Consider the following 17,778-nt stretch of genomic DNA (forward strand, 5'->3'; position numbering starts at 1 on the left):
CTTCAATACCTTTGTTACAAAACCCTCTGACGTTATCAGAGGGTTTGCGTCGAACCTACCGCTCGGTTCAGCGGATTCGCGCGGCACGCAGTTGCTAAACCTTTAGAAACCGTCTTGCATGGGGCGATCATCATCGGCCGCTGAGTTCATGGTGGGAAATGTGGTCGACGGGCAGAGATCCGCCACTATCTGGCCACCGAGGTGGCGAAATGGGTGCGTGGTGGAACAGCGCACGCGCCCGTAGCCACCATGATCCGCGAAGATCTAGACCCATTCAATGCACCCAATTCATGTATTGCTATCATGACCAGAGAGGTATGTTTATATTCGCTACAACAAAAGCACAGAGTTCTCTCGAAACCAGATGGTAAATAAGTTAGCCAAGGACAATAAACACCCGGATCGGCATCTGTCATACAATACACTGATGCTTAGCCACCATTCTCCATACTTCGCGATGACACAGTCGTGACTGCGCCATCAGTTGCCGCCTCCACCTTAAGGGGTGTTTCTGGTTGTGGTAGTGGCTTTCGCGATGGCTCCACGCCGATGGACACCGCAGTGTCTGTGTCCACCATACTCGGTCCGTCGATAAGCCCGATGGTTCGCTGCACATCGCCAGGTACCTCGATGCGTCTCCGCTTCAACTCATTGTTCGAAGATGGTGGTTCATTTTCAGGACCAGATGGCGCAGACGGTGTCTTGACTGAGGAACGTTCGAAGCTCAGTCTGCGACAGTTACGTCAAAAACCCACCGGAGACACACCAATATTTGTAACACGTACATGAGCTTATTCCATTCTAATCCAGCGCCGAAGGGCAGGCGACGTGAAGTCATGAGCGACCTATCAGGATCCTCTGCTGGACCCACTGCAAGGGCGGCACGTCGCCGTTTCCGTCGCCTAACAGCCAAGTTCCGCTCCGCGTACTCCAAAAGACGCTGTGGCCGATTGCGCAACCCATAGGAGTGAGCGGAGCCGGGCTAGAAGTACACGAGGGTATCAGCGGACCTGGTACACGAGGATTCAACTGACACTCACCTCGACAAACTCTGCAACCATGATCTCGATCCCAGCACCATCATGGCTATTGCCCCACCCCGAGCTACGTAGCGTGCTGCCATCATCGTCATTCTCACTGTCCTCGAGCATACTCTCGATTGTTCGTTTCCGTTTACGGTAGGCAGCACCATATCCGCCAACGAACCTCGCCTCCTTCGTGAGTTTGAGATCCAGCCGTAAGTCCCGGCGTTCACTTCGCGCGCGCTGTGCGCCACTCCATGTGATGAACCCTGCATGGAGTGCACATAAAAATAGGTCCGAGTCGTCCGTGTACACTCTCCGCACGCCACGGTCCTCGAACCGCCGGTGGTGGAACGGAAACGCGTGTGCAAGCTGGGACGCCGGGGGTGAGATCGGGTATAGAGAGCGTACCTCTGCACCTCCCCATATACGTGGATGTGCTGGGCGCTGGGTAGGGATAAATCCGTATGGGATAAGAATAGTGGTGTGGATCTCGCGTGGTTCGCGTTCAAGCGGCATCCCATGTAAATTCGGCTCATACGAGAGATTGGGGAAGTCGATGTAGGGGAATGGTATTCGCGGATAGACGTACATTCCGATATGCAGTGGAGGTTCCGACGGTGCTCGAGGGATAACAGGAGTCGGTGAGCGCGCATGTGCATACAGCGAAGAACCAGGAGGTGCACTGGTTGAAACTGGGAGATGGCTGAAAGGCGGCGGCGGAGGAGTGCGACGATGCGGGAAACCCAGAGCAGCAATGTTCGGGTGTGAATGTTGGTGAGACAGGGGATGAGGCGGATGGATGAGCAGAGGTTGATGCGATGGCGTTGCGACCAAAGATGGTGGATGGGAAGGGCCATTCGTCAACCTTGAAGCACCCTGCCTGAACAGCCCGGGCTGCTGGCGATCCTGTATGACTGATCCAAAGGGCGGAATGTCAGGCGGAATGATGCTAGGACCTACGCTCGGCGGTGCCCCAGGCAGGACTCCTGTAGCACTCCCCGCCTTGGATGACTTGGAGCTTGGCACATTACCCTGTGCGGAACTACCAGAGAGCGACGAAGCACGATGTTGGTGAAGGTGGTGGTGGTGATGCGGAATCTGTGTCTGGTTCTGCCGTGAAGAACGCACCGCGTCGCTCTCCCGTTGCTCTCTCTCCCGCTCCTTCTCAAAGTCTATCTCCATCCACTGGCCGCTTCGTTGGCGGGTAAGGCGCTCTCTCTCCTCCGCCAACTCCTCCGCTGCACCGCCAGACCTGCAAATTCTTCGGTCCTCTCTCACCCTCTCTTTCTCCTTCGCCGTGGTCCTTCCCCTTTGCGGAGCCCGCGGGAGCCTTTCAGTCTTCTCCGTGTCGGCCTCGACCTCTCTCGCCTCGCGCATCCTTGCATCTTCAAAGTCGATATAGCGACCACGCTCTCGTCCCCGCCCTCTTTCCCTCTCCATCTCCAGCATCATAGCACGCTCGCGCTCCCTCTCCCGCTCGCGTTCGTCTTCCCCGGGCACTGGGCGTGGCTGCGCAAAGCGCGACCACTGGCTCGCTTGGTTCTGCTGCGACTGCCTTAGCCACTCACGCTCTGTGTCCGCATCCGAGACGATCATGCCATCCATATGCCCGTGAGTAAGCCTGAACTCCAACTCGCGCGCCCGGTCGCGATCGCGCTCCCACTCCCGCTGCTCGCGCTCGCGCTCCCAATCGCGTCGTCCACCAGGCGGCTCACCGACGACGCCCACATTCCCCGCCCTCGCCTCCCGTTCCAACCTCTCCCTCTCTCGCTGGCCTTCCCGCTCCTTCACGCCTATCAGGTTCATGCCGACCGCGCCCGGGCCCGTGAGCATCTGCGTCTGCGGCCCTGCGCGCGCCCCAGAACTCGCAGGGTGACCCATGTTCATGCTGGTGATGGTCGATGAGAGCGCAGACCCCGCAGGCGCGCCCAACGCGGAAGGCGGTGCCCGGGGGACGCGCATGTCACGGTCACGATCACGATCACGCTCATCGAACCGTGCACTCGGCGGGCGCTGCAGGCTCCCCATCGCGGGCGACCCCGGGCGCTGCCCGATGTACTCGAAGCTTCCTCGCGGGCGATGGGCCTGCATCTGTCCCATGCCCTGAGCCGACATCTGGCCGGGCGCGTTCGCATGCGGGTGTGCGCCGTACATTGGTGAAGGGTCCATGAAGCTCGGAGGAGAGAGATGGCGCGGCGGAATGCTCGGCCCTGCATTGGGTGGGGGACCCATACCCGGCCCGACGGGCGTTGGGAAAAGTGGGATGGCGCCGTGGCTATGCCCTGGCATCATACCCGGTCCAGGGGGCGAAGATCCAGGCGCGGGTGCGAGCATGGGTGGGCCGGCCGATGCTGCGTGCATCGGTCCTGGTCGACTTGGCGGCGGCATGTAATGGGATGAGGGGGTGGTGGGCAGCGTGTGGGCATGGTGCAGATGCTGGTGTTGGTGCTGGTGCTGCTGATGCTGCTGGTGCTGGTGCGATTGCTGTACAGGGCCTGCGCGGGGCGGAGGGGGAAGCGAATTTGATGCGCGATGCTCGAGGATGTATGGCTGAGCCTGCGTGCCTGTGTATATACGGTGTATCAGTAGTGTTTTCTACACAGATCATCCCCAGACTTCTTCTCCGCATCCCGAAGCAAATGACGACACGTACCTGGGGGGCCTAGGCTACCGGGCGGACCGTGATGAGGGTGTAACACCAACTCATGAGGATGGGGCAAAGGTTCGATGTTCGGACGTCGGTGTTGTTGCTCGTACGCATCGTGGAGGAGTGAAGAAGGAGGTGGCAGCTGAGCCAGACGCTGGGGATGGGGGTAGTCCGGCGGTGGATAAGGATGATGTGGAGGCGACTGGGGGCGAATAAGCCTGTGAAAGGGTGGTGAGGTGTGCAGCGACGGCTGAGACGGCTGTGGACGAGGAGAGATGTGCTGGAGAGGTCGGTCTCTGTCGCGGGGTGGAGAGCGATGAGGCTGAGGCGGCTGAGGCGGCTGCTGCTGCTGCTGCTGTTGCTGCTCGCGCTCACGCTGTTGCTGCTGCCTGCGACGATCGTCCGATGGAGAATCCTGGAGGAGAGCGGCGACGTTCATGGTAGTGCGCCGACGACGAGGGCAACGACGAGGAGGACAGCGAAGGCGGCGACGACGATGGTAGGAAGAAAGCAGCGATGAGAAATGTTTGGACGTTCGCCAAAATGCGGTCGCTGATCACAGGGGCAATCGAGATCTTTATCTACTATTACGACATGCCATCTTCCGCGTTTTTGTCGTGCATGGTATTTCGCTTGCCACTTCACGCAAATTCGGCTCTCTTCCGCAAAATGCCAAAATCCTGGCCGGAATATCTTACTCTGACTATTAAACGCACCTTATAGCAAGGACGTTGTGGCAGGCAGTGTCCTCGAGGATTGGCAGATGGGCCGGGGTGGCGGCGCCACGCGATATTTGAGAATTGTTCGATCGCCAAATTAGATCTGAGATGCACTCATTCCGGCAACTTCCGATAAGTAGCCTCCGGCAATAAACTATAGGCGCCCGTCATTTCTGCTCGCTATGTTCTTTCTTCCTTGCAAACTCAGCTCAACCGAGAAAATGTATTCATCACATAGCAAGTCAAGACATGAGTGTCAACGAATGTTGCAATTCTGTCTTGGTCGTTATTGCATCCCTATTCCTCAACTCTGAGCAAGTGGGTTCCAGACGGTTGCTCTCGATCTGGCAGCCTTTGAAGCAGATATCTAAAACAGTGCCATTCGAGCAATACAATACTAAATGTTACGATAGCAGGACAGGAATGAGCTCAGAGTCAATAGATCACACATGCAGCAGTCCGAATGCCCCCGAGTCATCTACTCGCTAGGAATGTGCGAGTTGATCTCCTCCAGTAGCTCAGCTGCGATCTTCGTATTTGCCACCTGTAAAGATTTCAACGCCTGAAGGGACCGGAGGCAGGAGACACACATACTCGGAGACTGAAATGCGTCGTGCTGCCATGCTCGAAGATGCTAAATCGCAAGTATCGTGGATCTTGCGCTAGGGAACATCGCATACCCCTGAACAGCGGCGCATTCAGCACTACCGTGTACACCGCCTCCTTCCGCATCACTGATCGCATTTTAGCACAGTTCGCGATTCGCGTATAATATTCGATACGTACCCAGCCTCGCGCCAGTACCATCGTCTCTCCGCACGTTCAGCCTCAGGGTACCCGTTCCCCGCTCCTTCCAGTGGGTGTCCTCGCTCAAGGCATACAGCTTTCCTCGCACTTGGTACACCGTCTCTTCGTCCTCTTCTCCAGTAAGCACTGGAAGGATACATCAGCAAATTTACACCGCACACTCGAATGAGATACTCACTCTCTTGCTCCGTCAACGCAGGCCGCCCGAGGTCGTCCGAGATCTTCTCTTCATCCTTCTGTGCCCTCAATCGTTCGCCAAAAGTCTGGCCACTATCGCTCTGCGTTTCGTCGTGCTCTTCATCGTCTTCATCCTTGCCTCCAGCAAAGATGCCCAAACCCACGGGCTTGGAGTCACTGCTGCTGGCTCTGACGCTAGTGCTCGAGTTGGCGCCATCTCCGAGAGCGGGCGAATTGGTACCTGAGGAACGCGTCGAGGTTTGGGCGGAGAAAGAATGAGCGCCACCTGTCGCGTATGCCGAGAAAGCGTTCACAACACGCGCTTGGCTATGGCGCGATGGAGAATGACTGCGGTTGAGGGAACCCAGCCCGCCGAGAGGTGGGGGAGGGGACTTCGGACGCTTCGCTGCGGATGCAAACGGCGAAGTGCTGGAAGCAAAGGCTTCGAAACCCGTCCGCTTGTGGACTTCGTTCTGCGATTCTTTGCTAGAGGACGACTCCTTGAACGGAGAGGACGAGGCGGTACCGACGCTCATGGGCGAAAATGTGGATGCAGTGAGGCTAGGACTGGTGTGCCCGCTAGAGGTGGCGCCCAGGCTCGCCCAGGGTGACGATGGAGGCTTTCTGCCAAATATGCTAGGCCCTGAGGCGGCCGAAAAGGGTGAACTTCCCGAGGCATACGCCATGAAGCCGCCCTGCAAAACAATGTCAGCCAGACCTTTAAAAGCAAACGAACGTAGGTACGCACCAACTTCGGCGTCACGGTCGGTGTCGATAGTGTGGGAGACGATGTTTTTGAGCTCGACGCCTTGGGCTCCTCTTCGTCGGGAGGAGGAGTCGGGCGTTTCGTCAACCGAGGGTTGGCGTCTTCGTCAGGGTCGTCCCTCTGGCGCTTCATCGTACCGGACTCGGGAGCGACACCGTTCACCTCCGGTGCGGTCTGACCATGCACCAGGCGGTCGCTCACCGCGCGGTCGGCCAATTTCCTCTTCAACCCCTTCTCCTGGTCTACGTCCGATTCGGAATCTCGGCGGGAGTGGGGGAGCGGGATGGACGCGGGCTCGGTAATTGTGACAGATTCCGCGGACGGTGTTACCGCGTTGGGTATGGCCTCGTCAGGTATGGGTTCGTCAGGTTTGGCCTCGTCGGTTGTAGCCTCGTCAGGTGTAGCCTCGTCGGTTGTAGCCTCATCAAGTGTGGCCTCGTCGGTTGTGGCCTCGTTGGGTTTGGCCTCATCGGATGTCGCCTCGTCGTTATTCTCTCGCAGGGTATCTGTAAGCTTCTCAGACATATCCGCGTCGTCACTTTGCTCGTCCTCCTCGATCGCAACATCGACCGCGGGAGGGGTCTGGCCGGCAACCGCCGGCGACCGAACCTGTTCCTCCTCTCGTCCTAGCTCCGCCGTTGCCGGCTCCTGTCCTCGGATGCTCGGGGCAGTTGTGTCCTCCATCTCGTGATCTTCCTCTTTGTCCTCGGTCTCCTCTTTGACCTGGTCGCTGTCCGCAACCTTCTGTGTGTTCTGCCAGGTGATCTCCTCAACGCCTTGGCTGATCTGCCGAATCTTGCTCTCGTGTGGCGGCGAGCAGCTAAGAACGGGATCTTCGTCTTCTTCCTGCGCTGCAACAAGCGCTGCGCTTACGCGGTTCTTCTTTTTTGGGGTGCGGGGCTCCTTGATATCGGTGTGCTCTGTATCCACATCCTGTGGCAATCGCAGCAAAAAGGCGCACAGATGAGAACGGGATTGACTCGGAGACAAAGTTGGTGTGAATGTATGAATAGTGGACGTACAACTGAAGTGGGCTGGGGTGTGGCCGGTTCGAGCGACACCTCTCTCTCTCGCTTCCGAGATGCCTTAAGTTCTGCAGAAACTATAAAAATCTCTCTGCACGATGAACAGTGCGGATCCTGCTTACCGTCGTTACATTCGAGTAGATCTGGGGTTCGTGGCAGCGACGCCATGCCCTGAGAATCAACCTGCTCCTCGGTATGAGTTTCCTCTGGCGTTGTCTTCCCCGGACTGAGTTCAGAGTCGTCCTGTGCTTCCATTGGTAACTTTTGTTGGGTGGATGTACGCAGGCAATGTGGAGGTTCAAAGGAAGTGCTTGACGGTGGCTGGAGTAGGAAATGGAGATAAGGAACGCGTTGTTAGTCTCTATTTGGATGCTTTCGGAGTTTGAATGCTTCTTTTGCCCATTGTGTACTCTCTCGTCGCCGTGACATGCGGCAATGCGGCTCTCACAGGCCTGAACTGTCTGGTTTCTTCTTGTTCTCTGCTGGGACTGCGACGGCATTAGTGTGTACGCAGTCCATGCAATGCACCAGCATCCGTGTCCATGTAGATTGACTTCATTGGATCCTAAGTATAGTGAGTATTATACTCTGTACGTTCAAGTTGTGAATCGAACCAATCCACGGTGCGACTGGTCAGGCCTGAGTATGTTGCCGTAGTCCAGATCAAATGTGATAACACGCATATAAAGACTTGCCGCTCATCGCGATGCTGTGATCCAGTGAAGCCATATGGGTATTGACAACGAATTGCCTCGTCATTTCTGCCTGCCTACTAACCTCAGATGTACTTGAATCGTGGCGTCCGCTTTCAGAGATGACCGAACGGAATAAAACAATCAACGGGGATTTTCCACAGGTGTGTACTCTGATCGTTACATGTCCGATGTTCAGTAGCTCATTCTGTAGCGTTAAATATACCAGGGTTTCTGTGCGTTGGGTGCGAATGCTTCAGCAATTTCGCGGTAAAACGGTACCAATCTGATGAACCATTCATAGTGATCGCTCTGATGCGCATCTGCTGCACATAGGCCTACCAGATGCGCTTATTGTGGTGAAGCTTCATCCCTGCTACGGCCTCCACTGTTTCCGGGACATGCCAGCCTATGAGTTCCCAGGAAAGAGCGCTCCAAGAGTGACATTCGTGGTCATTTGTAGCTCTTGGAAGTATCGACATTTTAATTTCCTGCGGAACTTGAATAAAAACCGCGGTCTCTTATAGTATCGTTTTCTCCGTGAGATTACATGGATTCTGACGTACAGGACCTCTGGTCATCGACAACAAATCATGGTACCGATCTTGCGCGTATGAATCACCGTCGCAAGTCAATGAATGACTGATCGTTCGATGAGCGTAAATGCGCCTTTTCAGAGTGAAGAGCATACAAGCGTCCTGTGAGCGGAAGGTGAGTCGCATCAAGAGTCCGTGAACTTGTTATTAACACCCCATTGCATACAGTGTGAAAACCCAGCAATTCACGACAGGAAGAGCTCTACTCAGATATCCCAGGCCAACTACCCGCTCTCATCAAGTGTCATCATTTTTTCGCTGAGAATATCCGACATCAGTGGCCGTGGCGCGTTACGCCTTGTCCGTCTCGTAGACGAGCCTGTAATCCCTGGCTGCTAGAGATGTCTTACCAGACTATTTCCCACTCGGCCGGCAACGCCAACTCGTGCTTTTTGGTACTTTGCTCACGGGTGGGAGGGCCCGCATTATGACTCGCGTAACGATAACCCACTATTCTCTAGAAGCTCGCAAGGAAGAACGAAGTGGAAAAAGAGCTCAATTATACATTCTCACGCCTGATTATAAGTTCCTATTACCAACGCAGTACTTCATCCCCCCTCATGGCGAACACATCCGGCTGTCGCAGTGCCGACAGTAGAAATATTGCACCAGCGCTTTCCGCAACCTTGCCCGTCGAGATCTCATCAAGACATACGGCCCAACGGGCATGGACTCCACTGCCACGGACCGGGACGACATCATTGTCCTTTCACCGCCACTGCCACCATACTACACGACATACTTGTAATGGAGGCTTACGAAGTCAGTGCAGTAATTGTAGAACTTGATTCAGAGATCTTGTGCGTTGCTCGCTGCGTCATGTTGTACGTAAGTAGTAGATACCTGGCCGTGACACAAGTTAACCCTCGCTTTTCACTGATTTTCAATGCCGTTGCCTAGGACTTACGCAGTGCGTCAGAAGCCACTGCCTTCTAGTGCATCCATAGTGGCTGAGGACGGGTGATGGAACATTTTGACAGCGCCTGCGCAATGCACGCTGCGCTGCGCAGCGAGCTAGCTTCGAATCTGGCGCCTCCTGTCTGCTATTTAACAGAGAGTGAGAGTCACTCCCCTCCAACCAGATCCTCCATCTTTCGCTGCGTCCTAGCCCAGGGCATATTCACTTTTGAACGTCATTATATATACCGACCCTTAGCATCATAATGATCATTCCTAACGAGAAGCTGGCGCCTTATCCTTCAGAGGACAAGAAGGCTTCCGAAATCACAGATGCTCAGATGAAGCAGGTATGTATGTTGCTTCTTAGATCTCTCGCTACGTGCTTGTTTACCTTGCACGATCTCTCTTGGCAGAACGATGGCGCAGGCCAACCCCCGCCCTACGAAATACACCGCGATATTCAAGTCGCACGGGCCATAGCGCCGCAGCCCACGATGTCCGCTCCTCATGCATTTGGAGGACCAGTGCCTGCTCAGACTCTTACTCCGCGCGCAACGGGAGCTACAGCCTCTCCCTCCTCACCGACGCCCACGGTTGTCGTTCCTGCCTTGACCCAGCTTTATCACCCGACGAGTGCACAGCGCGTGAACCACTTCTCTGTGTTCTCGCGACACAACTCCGTCTCAGGTATGCCTCAACGTCCTCACTTTGGTCGCGATGTAGTAATGGCGTTGATACACAGGTACTTACCTAGTGGATCCATCTCTCCCCGCTTCGCCACAAACCACGACCTTATCCGGCTTGAGCATGCGCAGGATCGAGCGATGCAACCGTTCTGCCGACCGTGAGCATGCTAAGAATACACGCCGTGCTTTCGGGTCCGATTCGGAGTCGGACTGCAGCAGCAGCCGTGGTTGGAAGGCTCGTACACCCGAGGTAAATGCCGCGTTCAGGACTCGCCACGGACAAATTTCCGTCGATGTGGCGGTGGTGGGTCCGAACTTGTACTCCGCTACGGATGCGTTGGGAATGGTGAAGAACCAGCGAGCCCGAGTGATGTTCTCGAGTCGTCATGGAAATATCAGTGTGAATCTGGTGGGTACATAATTCCTAGTTATTGCGAGTTGTAACCGATAGTTTCTTCTGCAGCGTGAGGTTCAACCCGGCCACTGTGTGGATCTTGACGTCTCCACCCGTCATGGTAAGCTGGACATAGTATTGTGAGCGTGTTCGGTTCATTAAATGCTCTTCTCAGGAAACATGGTGATTTTACTCCCACCTACGTTCGACGGTGCTATCGTGGTGCACACCCGAGGTGACCGCGATCAAGTTCGATTTCTGCAGGCCTTCGCCGAATGCGCCCGCACTGTGCGTGCTCACGACCGCTCAACGCAGATCGTTTTGTCGCCCAACGCCAACACCACTGGGCGGGAGGGTGATGACCGATGCCTTGTGAGCACTCGCCACGGTAAGATCACTTTCGGATTGAGCGGATATGATAAAGCGGATGGCGTGCTACTTGGAGGCGGATTATTCAAGATGCTCGGCGACCTGATGCAGATGGGAAAAAGCTGGAGGTCGGTTTGACTGGGAACGCTTAATGAGAGGATGCTTCGATGGCGCACCGTGGTTTGTCTCTGAAAGTCATTTGTGCTAGGGTGCTTTCCTATTCATCCCTTGATACTTGGAGTCCGAACCCTCGTATCCGTGAATCTGCTGTCAATGTATGTATGTATGTATGCATGTAATGTTTCGAATTGCGATTTATCTTCGGATTAAGACTGCAAGTTCAATCCGCGTGCTCGTGACCCCACCGGGTGTTGGTGAGTTGCATACCATTAGTAATGGTAGATCTGTGGCCCATTCGTGGCCGACGGTGTCCGACGGCTGCGACATGGAGGTTGCCAAGTACGGGACATCGGTGACTATGGCTTACCAAATCGAGACAATTGCCCGCGGAAGTTGCCAGTACTAGTGGGCGGCTACCATCGTACACGCACCGCCCGCGGCACTCAACCTTCCTCGCAGTTTGCCATGATCATTGCGGCAGCGACACGCAGTCGACAAGTCGGATTGTCGAGTGTGCTTTGGAAGTGCAACCCAAAAAATGGAGACAAGCAGGTCAGATGGATGGCATGTTGTCTACCTCATGAGTCAGAGCTGAGGATTAATGCCCCTAGGTTATACTCGATAGCACATGATGCTTTCCGAACGATAGTTCCTGCGCTACAAGACCGCGAATCGCTGACGTTGCGTACACTTCCAAATGCCCATCTCTACTGGATTCCCTACCTTTTCCTGGCGTACCTCGTGCGACGGGAGAATACCCACCTACTCCGGATCTTACTTTTCCCGATAGTGGTTTTGACGACAATTGCATGCACATATCACTACCGATGTGACAGTGACGCGTTTCTGATATGGGAATTCCAGAGAGGTATGTGTCCTGCTGTATGCAGGATATGTCCAGCTCAGAGCCACCGCAGGGCTCTGTCCATTCATAGTCCTGGCTTTGTCTATCGACTTTGCGTGTGTGAGGGAAGGGAGATTCCGTATAGGAGAGAAGAAGTTGAGGCCTATGTTTGGACATCAAGAAGAGGATAATAGAGATCATCTCCTTCCTCTGTGGCTTCATGACGCACTGGACGTTGGTCTTGCCTTCAGAGGGATAGGTTGGGATTTTGGAGATGGTTACTTGGTCCCAAGCCGCCGCCCTACAGAGCGTGGCGCTTTTCTCTGGACTACTTTTCTGGAAATTCTCAAGAAGGTGCTCATCGTAGATTTCATCGACTCGTTCGTGAAGCTGGTCCCGAACCTCGGTACTCCCTCAGGCGGCTCCATATTCTTCCCAGGGCTACCCCCAATTCAGCGATACACATTCTCAACCATCCTTAATGTCGCCATAGAACTCCTTATGAACCTTGGCTTCGATGTCTCATTCAACTGTGTCACATTTATCGGAGTAGCCCTGCACGTTCGCGACCCGTCATACTGGCGCGAGTTTCAGGACAAGCCGTGGTTAGCTTCTTCGCTCCACGAGCTTTGGTCTAAGCGCTGGCATCAAGTCTGGCGCCATCCGTTCATGATAGTTGGTGGGTATCCTGGAGGATGGATCGCAGGCAGAGTCGGAGCGTTGATGGGCACGTTTCTCGCCTCGGGTCTATACCACGAGTGTGGCATCTTTTTGCTCGGGAAAGGGGTAGACCATCGTGTCACCCTCTTTTTCTTGTTGCACGGCGTCGGCGTCCTGTTGGAGGGTGTGTGGAGAAAGCTTACGGGAAAGAAAGTTGGTGGTATCATGGGACGCGTACTTGTGGCGCTCTCCCTGCTCGGTCTGGGTCAGATACTCTGTGCGTCGCCCTCTTTTATGTCTTACTTTCCTTGCTGACATTATCCCTGCAGCGGACTCGTTCGGACTTGCGGGTATAGCTGGGGCAACCATCATTCCGTGGCAGTTGAGCCCCACAAGGCTACTTTTGTTCCCTTTGATACGATACTTTATCCCGTCATTCTGACGCAAAGCTGATGCTTCGGTTTGAAGCAGGATGCGGATGAGTCTGATCTAGCATTGATTGATATACCTGCTATCGTCCTTAGCTTTGCCCTCAAATACCTGGTTTCGTACGATACTAAATTTACGTTGGATAAATACCCACACCTGTCCAGTGCGACCGGACGTCAGTTGAGCACAGGCAAGGTATCATCGTCGCGTACGGTGCCGTTAACGACAGTCTGACTGACTACATTGATTCGAGAATACGATGAGATATCGCGATTGCGAGACAAAAAAATCTCGTTCGCCAACCAATGGAGACGTGAGAAGTCGATTGGTTGACAGATTTTGGAACGATGAGCGAAGAGTTAAGGATAGCGAGTCAAATATAAGAAAGCTACAGCATTCTGGATAGGATGAAGATCTTTTTCTCTTCTCCTATTTTAATGGTTGAGCGTACAAAGGGGATATGTTTGTTTTGTGGGCCAGGTGTTCAAGCGCCGGACAACTACAGTTACCTAAATGGGGTGCAGTGGCGGTGATCCGGGAATTCAGTTACCGTTACCCGACCACCGACACTCCACCGACTGAACGCCCGTTCCAGTGTTCTCTACATCTCTCAGCGCTTGATCAGTCCCTGCTGCCTCTACGCTACCTTGTTCACTGTTTTTTCGCCTATTTTCGAGGCAACAAAAGGTATCATGACCCAAGATGTCAAGATACCAATATTGGCTTTGGTGTCTACGGCCAAATTTTTGACCCAAGATCGACTGCACGCGGAGTCACTTCTCTAACATTGCGAGGCCAAGCACGATTGTCCTTCAAGTCCGGCTTCTGTCTCGCTCCCTCCCCGGTGGATCGTCCAAATTTGTAACTTTCTCTGGCCTATATAACCTCGAAACCATGAGCACTGTACGCCTCATCCTACCGCCTCAGCGGACGACGCGTTCTCTTTGTCTTTATTCTCTTTTCCTCTTATTATATTCTTCTCTTGGATTTCTCTGGACTAGTTATGATTGCATCGAACTCCCCTAGCGAGACGGCGACCGTTACAGAGTCGTTGGACCAGCGCTCTCCTGCCCCGTATCCTGTCAATGATAGCAAAGAAACCTTGGGACTTCCTCTTCCGACAGCCTCGCACGACCCGAACCGTGCAGATCTGAGTTTCCCGTATGAGACTACGGACATTACCAGGGGTGGTTTCACCGATGAATATCGTACCGTTACTCGGACGGGTTTTATGCCCGCTGATCTTGCTCTCCGCCCTATTCCGACCCACCTCTCGCTGAAGCCCACTATCTTGCAAGACCCCGAAAAGGCACGAGCTCTCCATGACGTGAAGTTGGTCACTTGGAAGGAAAATGATCCTGAAGATCCCCGAAACTGGCCTAATTGGTATCGCTGGTGTACGTCCATTCTTTGTAGGTTGTCTGGTTGATATTGACCGCTGCGTGATTTTCAAGACATAACCATTGTTTGCGCCATCTCCGTTGTCGCCGTCGCCTTTGCGAGCGCCGTCGTGACGGGTGATTTTGAGGGAATGATGGAGGAATTCCACGTGTCAGAGGTGACTATCGCGCTCACCGTCTCCCTGATGGTCTGTGGGTTTGGAGTCGGTCCCTTGGTATGGGCGCCCCTTGTAGGTGTTCGTTCGTATCTTTTTGTCCAACTTATACATGGTTTCTCAGAGCGAATTGTTTGGACGGCGACTGATCTGGTTTATTCCAACATTCGTCTACGTCAGTGAGTAATGGAATTTGTCTCTAGCTGTCGTCGATAGTACTGACGAACTTCGTCCTGTCAGTATTTAACATCCCCTGTGCACTCGCAAAAAACATTGGAACCCTCCTCGTTAGCCGATTCCTGTGCGGTTTCTTCGCTTCGACACCGTTCGCCTTGGCTGGCGGCACCATCGCCGATGTCTGGGACAACAATGAACGTGGTTTTGCCATCGCCCTTTTTGCTGCCGCACCGTATGGTGGACCTGTCCTTGGGCCTATCATCGGTGGTTTCGTGGGGGAGACCATCGGATGGCGGTGGATATACTGGGTGCGTCTGCATGTGTACGTGTCGCTTCTTATTGTTTATTTATGTCATCCTCCAGATTAACATGATCTTCGCTGGGGTTGCCTACGCCTTCATCTTGACGCTACCGGAGACGTACGCTCCTACGTTGCTCCGCAAGCGCGCAGAGCGCCTTCGCAAGGAGACAGGCGATTCTAATATTACCACGGAACAAGAGATGTTCAAATTACCACTTTCTCAACTGCTCTTCGAAGCACTTTGTCGACCTTTCCGTGCGTCCATACATGTTTGCTTGACGTCACTCCGTTTTGATTTGCACCCACAGAGATGCTTGCAACTGAGCCTATTTTATTGCTCATGTCGTTGTATATATCCCTAATCTACGGTCTGCTCGTGAGTACTATTGTCTCGTGTCGCAGAAGCGTACAACTCAGCCGCCTCCAGTACGCCTATTTCTTCAGTTTCCCCGTCGTGTTCAGCGAAGGCTACAAGTTCAGTAACGGTATAGCTGGACTGACTTTCATCTCAGTCATTGTGGGACTTGGTCTCGCGCTCTTCTTTACACCACGCCTAGAAGCGACCTACCTTCGCACGGCGAAGGAAAAGGGTGGTCTCGCTGATCCGGAAGATCGTCTGCTTGGCATGATGATCGGTTGTTGGTTTATTCCTGTTTGTAAGTCCATGCTCAAGCATAGTTAACCATGTGCGGGACTCAGGTTCGCTCTAGCATTGTTTATCTTCGGCTGGACCGCTCCTCCGACTGTCTCAGCCACTGGAGGACACTGGATCGGCCCTTGTATATCGGGTATACCGTTCGGCTTTGGCAGTAAGTATCAAGCGTTCAATCCATTTCGCAAACATCATCCACTGAATCCCAATTTATCATCAGTGGTTATCCTATATTTCTCCGCAAACGCGTACCTCATCGACTCGTTCCCCGGATATGTCGCGTCTGCGCTCGCAGCTAAAACTGTTGTTCGCTCTGGCTCCGGCGCCGCGATGCCCCTCTTCATCACAGCCATGTACCATAACCTCGGAAATGGTTGGGCTGCTTCGACATGGGCGTTCATTTCTCTTGCTATGGTACGTCTCCTGCGCTGGGATTGTGTCTTTCTCTATACCTGCTCGAGCATCAGTTTACTCATCTTCATCCGTCGTGTCAGGTTCCTATCCCATTTTTATTCCACAAATACGGCAAAGTTATCCGCGCCAAGTCAAAGCGCGCTGCCGCCTAGATGAGCTTTGGAAAGGTACCGGTCAGATCTCGTCGTCTGTTTTCACTCCCAATCGTTTTGCTCTGCAATTCTTCTCATGTGTCAACTTCCAAGCATGTCAGTTGTTCTCGGCATAGCAAACGGCCAGTCTCATAGAAACTACGCTTCCGTTACTAATTGCAATTAGAGTGTTCGTTCCCTGCACCTAGAGTATATTATTCTCTCTCGTGTCTTCCCCTTATCTTCAATGGTTATGTTCGTGTTTCCTTCGTCGTTGCTCCATTCTTTTATTATCTCACATAGATTCAAGAACACAATTACAGTTCTATTACCAGGTTCGAATATTGGCACACAGCTACCATTGAGATTTCCTCCGAGTTAGATGCCTTATCTTCCCTGTGGAAGACCGGGTGACGCCCGTCCACGCTACGGTGATTCAGTACAGTCAGGATTGGGCATGTTACGCGCAAAACATTTGAGGCGTGTTGTATGTTGAATAGGGCCGTCTGCCAGTTGCGGATCTCAGAGTTTGCTATCATTGGTCAGTCCACGCAAGTGCGTCTGACTCTGAGGATATTTCTGCTCGCTCTACACAACTTCCAGTACTGCCAGTGATTGTTCAGCACGGATTCCTAGGCTGGTGGATAATGCAGACTCATCGCAGACCTTTGCGAAGATTAAGTTTAAGCAGTGACGGCACGCTCTGTCACGCTGCATGTGATCGTGTGGCGCACCATGACCTGTCACGCTCAAGTGTTGTCTTCACCCTCACCCGCAGCAATTCTACCACCGCAGCATGCCTTCAGGACTTCTCAGTCTTAATGACGATATTCTCTTCATGATGATCTACTGTCCTCCGAAGTTGCTCGCCCTCTATCCTGCACAGGCCGGAAGGTCCATCTAATGGCGATTCTGGGCGAAACCGCATGCACTATCTTCAGTCGAGCTGCTGAATTCTACACAGCTTGAAAGATTTTTTCTGTATATACTCAGGGACGTGTCAGGCCGCCTGACTTGGTTGCGGAGCCTTGAAGTGATCTTTCACGTGTTCGGGGCGAATGTCATCTCCACGACTACCCGCTGTCTGACGGATCTTCTCTATCAGGCATCTTCGCTCAAATCCCTCACTATCCATGATGCTGACCGCTTTCTAGGAGAAGAAACCTCCCTCGGGGATGCCGTGGCTGTGATTTTCGACCTCGAAGAACTACAGCTGCAGGTGGTAGGTGTTCGTGCTCTCGACGTGGTAAGCAGGCTGCGAAGCAGACTCCGAGCCTTTGCTGTCCACTACTTCAGGTTTCAACACTCCATGCCGCTTGTACTCCCATCTTTTTTCCCTTCAAAAACCTGCAAGTCTCGCGACTATCAGAGATCGCCTGGCCTATGCAGGATCAAACTTCGTGGAATGATCAATGGCAATGGCCGTCTGTCCATGAACTGGAGATTCGAGATACCGCCATGCTAATGGTGAACCTCGTACGCGCATTTCGTAATGTCAGGAAGCTCAGCCTCTGGAGCGTATATATGGCACTCATGGGTGATCCCCAGGAGACGCTTCTGTGGCCTAGCTTGGATTCGGTCATAATCATAAATAGTTGTGCCGAGCCCTGGAAAATAGACTGCCTTATGCAGTGGTTTGACTGTCAGTTTTATGCAATTGGCGACGGACATATAACTGCTATGATGGCTAGG

General features: G+C 53.6%; 6 protein-coding genes across 6 annotated transcripts; 4 read left to right on the forward strand and 2 right to left on the reverse strand.

Annotated features, from left to right (window-relative positions):
• Positions 1-431: 431 nt before the first annotated feature.
• Positions 432-4,111, reverse strand: SCP_1603060 (hypothetical protein; the record flags this gene model as incomplete). The annotated part of the gene is made up of 4 exons (XM_027764754.1): positions 432-729; positions 786-982; positions 1,041-3,589; positions 3,679-4,111. 4 exons carry the CDS (start codon positions 4,109-4,111, stop codon positions 432-434), a joined length of 3,477 nt encoding a protein of 1,158 aa, XP_027620555.1.
• Positions 4,112-4,869: 758 nt separating this feature from the next.
• Positions 4,870-7,421, reverse strand: SCP_1603070 (predicted protein; the record flags this gene model as incomplete). Its single annotated transcript, XM_027764755.1, has 7 exons — positions 4,870-4,935; positions 4,986-5,125; positions 5,178-5,324; positions 5,377-6,070; positions 6,124-7,074; positions 7,164-7,234; positions 7,289-7,421. 7 exons carry the CDS (start codon positions 7,419-7,421, stop codon positions 4,870-4,872), a joined length of 2,202 nt encoding a protein of 733 aa, XP_027620556.1.
• A 1,100-nt stretch (positions 7,422-8,521) lies between these two features.
• SCP_1603080 (hypothetical protein) lies at positions 8,522-8,793 on the forward strand (the record flags this gene model as incomplete). The annotated part of the gene is made up of 2 exons (XM_027764756.1): positions 8,522-8,569; positions 8,623-8,793. The coding sequence occupies 2 exons, from the start codon at positions 8,522-8,524 to the stop codon at positions 8,791-8,793; spliced, it is 219 nt and encodes a 72-aa protein (XP_027620557.1).
• An 824-nt stretch (positions 8,794-9,617) lies between these two features.
• Positions 9,618-10,941, forward strand: SCP_1603090 (predicted protein; the record flags this gene model as incomplete). The annotated part of the gene is made up of 5 exons (XM_027764757.1): positions 9,618-9,701; positions 9,768-10,041; positions 10,097-10,449; positions 10,504-10,555; positions 10,610-10,941. The coding sequence occupies 5 exons, from the start codon at positions 9,618-9,620 to the stop codon at positions 10,939-10,941; spliced, it is 1,095 nt and encodes a 364-aa protein (XP_027620558.1).
• A 520-nt stretch (positions 10,942-11,461) lies between these two features.
• On the forward strand, positions 11,462-12,869 carry SCP_1603100 (hypothetical protein; the record flags this gene model as incomplete). Its single annotated transcript, XM_027764758.1, has 4 exons — positions 11,462-11,475; positions 11,535-11,791; positions 11,841-12,704; positions 12,757-12,869. The coding sequence occupies 4 exons, from the start codon at positions 11,462-11,464 to the stop codon at positions 12,867-12,869; spliced, it is 1,248 nt and encodes a 415-aa protein (XP_027620559.1).
• Positions 12,870-13,859: 990 nt separating this feature from the next.
• SCP_1603110 (Uncharacterized MFS-type transporter) lies at positions 13,860-16,107 on the forward strand (the record flags this gene model as incomplete). The annotated part of the gene is made up of 10 exons (XM_027764759.1): positions 13,860-14,253; positions 14,311-14,486; positions 14,536-14,590; positions 14,652-14,896; positions 14,952-15,144; positions 15,198-15,265; positions 15,317-15,545; positions 15,600-15,698; positions 15,762-15,955; positions 16,036-16,107. The coding sequence occupies 10 exons, from the start codon at positions 13,860-13,862 to the stop codon at positions 16,105-16,107; spliced, it is 1,725 nt and encodes a 574-aa protein (XP_027620560.1).
• Between the last annotated feature and the right edge of the window lie 1,671 nt (positions 16,108-17,778).

The sequence above is a fragment of the Sparassis crispa genome, assembly GCF_003851025.1.
Source record: "Sparassis crispa DNA, contig_000015F, whole genome shotgun sequence".
Taxonomy (NCBI): Eukaryota; Fungi; Basidiomycota; class Agaricomycetes; order Polyporales; family Sparassidaceae; genus Sparassis; species Sparassis crispa.